This window comes from Alligator sinensis, unplaced genomic scaffold, assembly GCF_000455745.1.
Source record: "Alligator sinensis unplaced genomic scaffold, ASM45574v1 scaffold611_2, whole genome shotgun sequence".
In the NCBI taxonomy this organism is placed as follows: domain Eukaryota; kingdom Metazoa; phylum Chordata; order Crocodylia; family Alligatoridae; genus Alligator; species Alligator sinensis.
In genome coordinates this window covers 4586640-4594930 of record NW_005841869.1, presented here as the reverse complement: position 1 = coordinate 4594930, position 8291 = coordinate 4586640, and the positions used below count along the sequence as shown (strand labels likewise).

The 8291-nt window shown below is 42.2% G+C and overlaps 1 protein-coding gene across 1 annotated transcript in view; it reads right to left on the bottom strand.

Moving 5' to 3' along the window:
- The window catches only part of RALGPS1 (Ral GEF with PH domain and SH3 binding motif 1), a 203037-nt gene that overhangs the window by 132011 nt on the left and 62735 nt on the right, over positions 1 to 8291 (bottom strand). Inside the window, exon 8 of the mRNA XM_025194588.1 lies at positions 3345 to 3471. Within this exon, the coding sequence (XP_025050373.1) occupies positions 3345 to 3471 (127 nt within the window). The remainder of the gene's footprint in view (positions 1 to 3344; positions 3472 to 8291) is intronic.

Below are 8291 nucleotides of genomic sequence, written 5' to 3'. Positions count from 1 at the left end.
TGCAAATTTGCATGTCCAACAATTATATAAATTAACTCCCTTAGATACATAAATACAGTGAAACATTCTCAGTAACTGCCCTTTGCCTCATCATCTGAATCCAAACCTCACCTAAAGTTGGTTCCTTACTGAAAGCTCCTTTTAGTTTCCAAAACAGGTTATCCATGATCAGCATACTTGGTTAAATGAGCAAACGCCCCAGCCTTAGCAACGGCGTGTTGCTTTGCTGTTATGGTTTTGTGGAGACAGGTAACACGTCTTGCCTGTAAGTCACAGTTTGGTAAGGATCTGACCCTGATGGATACATACCTCTTGGATTTAAAAACACACTGCTATAGACGATTCCTTAGGAGTACTCCTTTAACAAGTCACTTAAAGTAAACACAGTACCCTGTGTCCTGGATATAAGCCAAAGTACATACAGTCAATCCACAGAACAACAGTGAACAACAAAGAAACCGAGATACTGAAAAAACCTGCTGCACACAGTAAAACTCAGCAGATTAGAGGCTTATGCAGATACACAGTGCTGTCTATCTTGTAGGGGATTCCCTCCATATTTCAAAGATATACAGGCACATGCAAGACTAAGCCATGACTTTATCTGGGGTTCTTGCAGTCTACAAATCCCTCAGTTTGTTTACACAGAGTAAGAAGTGGCACCAGGCAGGATCGGCACCTTCCTGGGAATCCAAAATGGTATTCCTCAAGAATCATCACCACGAACAGCCTATGTTAGGAGTCCTTTGCTGGGTATCCCACAGTTATGGTGGTAGGTGCTTTCCAGTGTCCACTGGCGGTAGGGTCTATCTTTTTGGCCTATGCAGTTATAATTGCCCGTTATTAGTAAGATACCCGTGTAGGTAGTAACGGCCAAAAAGAGCCAGTGCCACAAGGACTCATCGGCACGTGCTAGTAAAGGTTTGTTAGAACCGAAGAGCAAAATTCTGTGACCGTCTGGCTTGCAAAGAGCACGTTCCAACTCACGGCTGCTGGGACACAACAGTCCCTACTCCTGCTCCTCCTGCTTGTGGGGCTGATGCACACTTTCCTGTGAACTAGCAAACCAGCTCTCCTGGACTTTCAGATGTTGCCCCAACTGCTGCCCACCCTCCATGGAGGAGGAAGATGAAGCCTGACTAGATTGGGAGCAAGGAAGAAGAAAAAACTGGCTCCAGGCAGAGTTTGGGAGAGGAACAGGGGAAGGCAGAGCATGCTGGGGAACAGATTCAGGAGCACACACTGTTCAGGAGCCTGTTACTGAACCTTGAACTTCTAAATCACAATATTCCTTTAAGTCCAGCAAATAGTTGCACAAGAATCAGGGATGGGCAGTGAATGAGGCTATTGCTCGCATGAGCCAGCTTCACGTAGTACAGAAGCTGGAAGGTGAAAACCAGAAAGGATGCTCTCACGCTTAAGGAATTTGAATAGTTCTTCAGAGAACAGAGTTCTATATCAGTCTCTGCCTGACGAGTCCTCAGCAATGCTGGTCATAGTTAAAGCAGACTTCCAGACAGGCATCCAGCAGATACCTGTTCCTCATTCCTAGGGACCCATCTTGGGACACCCAGCATTAGCTTTACAGAAGTGCTGAACACGTGGGAGATGACTGGACTTGTGCATCAGAAAGTACTGTAGAAATACTAAGTACTCTGTACTAAGTACCATCAAGTGGCCTTGAGTTTGCCACCCAAAATTGGTAGCCCCTTGACAATATGGCTTTAATACCTTTGTTCCCCATCTGTAAAACAGAATGAATACCACCTCTTCATTTCAACACACACTGAAGTTAAATTATATGAAAATGAGAAACAACTCCCTATATTTACCGTGCAGAGTCTGCATATTTTGCGGTAAACAAGACATAGGGCTACACACTGACTGATGAGGGGGATAAAGGAATATTAAATAGTTATGCATTGATGGAAAGCTACTTATTTTACACAAGGAATGGAACAGGGTTCTACAGAAGAAATAGCACACACTTATGTAATTAAAGACTGAATCAGAAAGCATGTGCAGAGAATTGTACTAAATTTGCTTTGGCCACCTTGGCTTTGGCATGTCCTTATTTTTGACAGCTTAATTTTACAACCATCGCGTACTCAGGATGTCACTTCTGTCTGTAGTCAGGTATGCGGACCATGCTACCTAATACTCAGCACAGTCCCAGTGCAAGAGCAGATGTATTTGTTACTTTTGCTTCTGTAAGCAAATTTTCTATTGCCACTAAGCATTTACTTATATAAAGGCATGGGATCTATAACAAATATTGTTAAATTCAGTGAAAGTCTAGTCCCATTTAAGTCAAAGGCAGAACTCCCAGCTAAATTCAGCCATGCCAAGATTTCCTCCTGAACGCTAATTCTTAAAAGCAGAAAGAAACAATACAAAAGACAACCACCTTACAAAACCCACGCTAAACTTTCAGGTCTGTACCTGTACCAATTAACCTATGGACCCCTCTTTCTTACTCTTTCTGGTTTCCATTCACACCTTTATGCTGCCACATCTTCGTTTACATTGTAAAACCCTTTGCGCAAGAAACATGCCTGTTTTTGTCTCTGAAGATAATTTGGGCATTAGAAAATACATACCCAACCGAGAAACTTAGCACTTCTGGCAAATAACATGGTTAAGTACTTTACTTTTAAATTACATTTAACAAAAATCCACCTTTAAGAAAAGCTCTCCAGTATATGCATTGTCTTGCCAAGCAGGAATCTGGAACCTGCAGCACCTGAGGAACCAGCATAATTCAGGTACACCCAGGAAAGGTACATTAGAGAGCGTACAAAAAGTTCAAGGAAAATAGCGATAAAGAGTAGTTATGACAATGGGGAGCCCTGCAGGAAAAACATTCCCTTGAGATTGTGTCTAATCTCCATTTTACTCACTGAAAAGTAGTCTAACTCCATTCAGCAAAAATTTGGGGAATAAAATTGAAAAAATATTCTAAAATACTTGCTCCAGCAAGTAAAAGGACAAAAAGGTATTCAGTGTCTCTCTAATCAACCCACTTTAATTTAAACCATTCCTGAAACTCAATCCTCTTGAAAATTATAAAGAGCTCCAATCCACAGTAAATAGTGATGCAATTATGTTTTCAGATTTAACGAGAAGACAGCAGTTCTCCAAGTACACAGTCATTTTAGACAGTATTACTGCCTAAAATACTCCCCTAGATTTAATTTTCCTGAATATAAAACTAAATGAACCACATGTTCAATATGTGGTTTGCTTCAGGTACACACACTAACACTTGCCAGTCAGGAACAGCAAATACTTCTTTGAAAATAAATATATTTCTACATACACCGGGAGCCAGTTTTCACACTTACCTAAATAGGGAATAGTAGGGACCATCTTTAAGCTTCTGATGTATTCCCGTGTCCTCTTATAATTATCTTCCTTAGACAGTAAGTAGTCCAACTTCTCAAAGGTGGCCTTGTCTTTGCGATTCAGAAGCTACAGAGAAGAGATGAAGCAGACTTATTAAAATGTTGAACAGATGAGACTGTGCAAAGATAAACAGCAAATATTAGCTGGAGAGACTGCCACAGAGTACAGAAACCCATAGCACAAATATGTAAAAAAACCAAACAAGTGTTTGAGAATTTGTTCATGTTGACATAAAACACAGTTTTAGCTTTAACTTTGAAGCCGAGTACAGATTCTTAGCACTATTTCTATGTACTTTGTGAGGGACCTGTTGTATTATGACAGTAACTTGAAGATAACATCATCTCGGTCCATTAAAAGAAATATGTACAATGTTACTCTGCTATTAATATTCTTTGATAGTTTAACATAAAGTATTATATACTTGTTCAGTTTGAAAATTAACCCAACACTGAAAAAGCTCTATATAAATGCAAGTCACACCATTTCAGCAGCTCCTTTTTAAAACAAAGGTGTGCCTACACATCTTAATAGGCTTGCTAAAACCCTGGAAGAAAATGCCTTGAAAAAGCATTATGATATTTACATTTTGGTTAACATTACTGAACCGTTGCTACATAACCCTGCAAAGACACACAGCGAAAAGCAACTGATCCTGAGGTAGCAGAAGACGGAGGTTTATAGATTATAAACATCCTATAGCTTTTCCAAGTTGGTTTTATGTACCGAGGTAATGCTTTTGAATCAGAACGAAAAAGCCGGCTGGAGACCGTGTGAATCAAGGACTGTGCAACTTTGGGTCCTTACCCTCGCATTCTCTGACACCAGAGAGCTGCACGGTGTACTCTGGACAACTCTCTCCCAGTATTCCTACTTGTGAACTTAATAAAGAACTTGCAGTCTCCTTTCTTACAAAATCGTGAGACTGGCTTTGGTGCTCAAGGGTCTAGTCTTGCAATGGACAGTGCACACGTGGATTCCCTCCCTTGGGCAGAGCCCCGGTCAAGTCAGAGGAGCTGCCGTGGGCAGCAGTCAGCCTGCACGGTGTCAATAGGAAGAGCAAGACCAACACAATTTAAACATGTTACGCTTGACTAATGAGAAATGATAAAAGAAGCACCAGTTGGCAGTGATGTAACTCAAGGGGTGCCAGGGAGAACACTGAACAGAGCACAGCAAGGCTGCAAATACTTCTCCCCTCCGAAAAGTCTGTTTTCCTCCTCGCGCTTTGAATGTTCATAAAGCTCTCGTTATTTTTTACGCAGGGCCCTGATCCTACGTTGTGACTCATTCAAGAGGCTTGCTGCATCTCCAGGGAGCTGCATAGACTCTAGGGCTCCACACAGACATACGGCTGCCCACACGGATCAAGGCCTAATTCAATCCAGTGCAAAGTTTCATTTCCAAGCTGGCAAACTTCAGTAATGCAAAAATACACTGGTACTACAAAACTTTACTAGCCCTTTGGCTGAAATTAATTACAATAAAGTAATTTCTTACAAGATGTTTCTGATTTTTAAAAAAGCAGGATTAGAACAAAAATTGTTTTGCTTTTAACAAATGTCTGGAAACAGGATTTTCATTCCAGTTATACGATTTTTCACCCCACCTCCCCAGCAGTAGCAAATCACAGAGTATGAAGACACCAGTTTTTTAAAGGACTGGAAACAATGGATTCTCTCAGGAAAAGAGGAATTATTTTCTTTTTCTTTAGTGGAATTCTAAGCATTTGGCATTCAAAATTAAAATCACATCTCTCATTTGTTGTTTTTCTAAAAGGCACCGTGGACTCTAACCATGGATACTCTGAAAACAAGTGCTAGTAAGTGAGGACTTTAGACGGATCTGTACTGCACACTCTGAGAAACTTCTCTGGTTGTAGCCCTGCAATCAGTTATGCATGCGTCCAGTTTTGTGTTTGAAAAATAATCCCATTATTTTAGTTCCCGTGTTTGTACCCTTCCAGGACAGATTTCTAAAAGGCTTAATTTTAACACATCACACCATAAGGACAGTGCCCGTAAAAAATAATAATAATCAGTGAACAACTGAACATTTTCCTGAACGCAACTAATGAGTAGATAAAAGGTAAGTGCAGATGCTCACTGGTAAGGAACCAGTGAATGTCAGCTCATTCTGACCATTTGCCCTGAATATTAGCAAGCATTTCATTTTCTCAAAAATACCGAATCAAGCCTTAGTTTCTGCCATGACATGAGAATGGACACAGGGCAGAATAACCCACCCAAAACCCTCTCTCATCCAGTCTCTTTCTGTTCACAATGTGCAACTTTAGCCTGAACACACACTGCATGATATGGCGTGCAAAGGAGTGTGCAAACAAAAGCAGGCAGCTTGGTAGTAAGGAGAACCCATCAAAATGAGTTTCAGACCCAGCCTGAAGCTGGCATATTTCTGACAGGCATAGGGAGCCATCTAAATGTGCCTGTTACCCTACCACTTACTTTGGCCAAAAAGACGCATTTGGACAGAAAGAGTCCTCAAAACACACCCAACTCCCTCATTGTCACCCCAGGAAAGGCAGATGATGAATATCATGGGGACAACATCAAAATGGGACTGCAACCTTATTGCTGCCATTTGCCCCCAGGGCAGCACATTTGAAAGCTACAGTCAAGCATAAATGTAATATCTGAACCTAGAAAATTTTCGCTGAAGGAAACTGAACTTCGTTTAGGAGTGCACACTGTTCACCTGTAAAACAAAAGGCATTATTGGTCCTTGAATATTATCCTTTGACTTGAGGAAAGGTCCCACAGAACATTTCAACAAAAACAACGCGTGGGCAGTTCACAGTATTTGCAAAGCTTTACTGGGCACTGCACCACACAGATTAAGAGCAAAGCTCTTAAAATAATTAGTTATGCCATTCTTAATCTTACTAGTTTAGTTTTATTTCAAGGTCCCATGGGCGGGGTATCTAAAATGGACACACATGGAGCATAGCTCAGACACTTCAGGCAAGTCAGATTTGGGGGTAAAAACGTTCAAAATACTTCTTGTCTCAAGGCAGACAAGGATCTGTGGGTAAATGCGATATCTTTTATTAGACCAACTAAATAATTCTTGGCTCAATGCACTCAGGCATTTTTATTTAAAGAATTACAAACTCTGATCTGTGAAATCCTTTCCTCTTGTCTATTGACTTGATTGCATCTCTCCCCTCTCAGATCCCTCCATCTGCTATGGGATCAGATTTAAAAACAGGCCATTTCCTTTAAACCCGTCTATAAATTTGATCCTCCTGACTTGTTTCACATGGTTGGCACTGCCAACACCCCATACTTTCCCACCCACCGATGTCAATTAACTTCTCCAGGCTTTTTGTCACAGGGCCTCCAATGTGTCATTCAACTGCCCTGACCTCATAAATGCATAAGATGTAAGGTCAGAAGGGAATATCAGATTATGTGACCTGGCTTCCTGCATATCTTTAGCCACAGAACTACTCCTGGGACTCTAGCACTGAGCCCAATTACTTGTGTTTTCCAGAAAGGCATCTAAGTCTGGATTTTAAGATAGAGGGATGGAGAAGCCCCACTCTCCCTGTGGTTAACTGCACGCCGTGCCTTGTTTCCCATTACAATGCATCTCATCTCAGCTGGCCACCAGCCTTTAGTTCTTGGTACCCCTCTTTCCATTACAGCCTCTGTCCAGAGCCCTTTAGTACAACCACAGAACGGTAGGCTAATGGGGGCTCCTGTCCCAAGGCGCACCTACACCCACGCAGAATAGTTTCAAAGGTAAGTTGTCAGACTCCCTGGGAACTTGCTCCTCACAGATGGCACTGCCATCCAGTCCCCCATCTGTCTTCTTTTTGGCAAGTTAAACTGGTCAAGCTCTCACTAAGGCTATAAACAGATGCTGTTTTCCGAGTGGGATTATCCGTGTCAGGCTTTGTCCCAGCACAGCCGATCTGCTTCACTGGCACCTACACACATCACCTGGGGCTTCGGGGGCCTGATCCTGTCGGACAACAGCCTTAGGTGTCATGCCCTGACTCAGGATGCGCCCCTCCCCATGCCCATAGGGGCTTCCCCGCTTGCAGAAGCATGCCCCAGGTTGGGGTGCAGCAGAACGATACACATGCCTTGGGAATCCCTTGCAGGGGGTTCCAGGCGCACGTTTCACGCTACCATGCCCCACATCTATAAGTGGGGAACCCATAAGTGAACAAAACAAGCGGCTGCTGCGAAAAGGCAGCACAAACTATTACTGCAAATTGTCAGAGCCATGATTCTGCACATTTGTGCCCCAACAAGGAGCCCAGATGTCTGTTTGCTTAGGGTTTTGTGCCACCATAAATCTGTTCTGGTGGCACAAGGGGGCGGGGAAGGCGTCTCATTGTTGGGCATTTTCTCCATTTCTTAAATAATTTTTCTGGCTCCTCTCCAGTTTTTTCTTAAGATGTGAACATCAGAATGGTGCAGTGTGCCAGCATCCACCTGGCCAGTGCCAGTGCCGTAGGTGGAAAACTACATTGCAAAGTTCTCCTGCAAACCACAGTCCAAAGTATTTTGGATTATACAATGCATCTTCAACAAAGAGGAAAACAAGAGAAATCTGTACATTTGGCAACTGATCTTGTGCACACCAATGATCAAAGTCATGCCACATAATGCTACAAATCAGAACAAAAACAAGTAGTTTGAAGAGTAGGATTACTTCAGAATAGAGCAAATGCTTTTTACTCAAAACATAACCTCTCTCTAAACACATGCACCAAAGAAATCCCTACAACTTGGGCTTAGAACTGGCTCTCAATATATAACAGATGGTCTTGAATAACTCATTTCAGAAACTGGGTGATCCATAGCTGCAAATTTTAAGAAACAGGACTTCTGTTTTCATTACTGTGTTTTCCA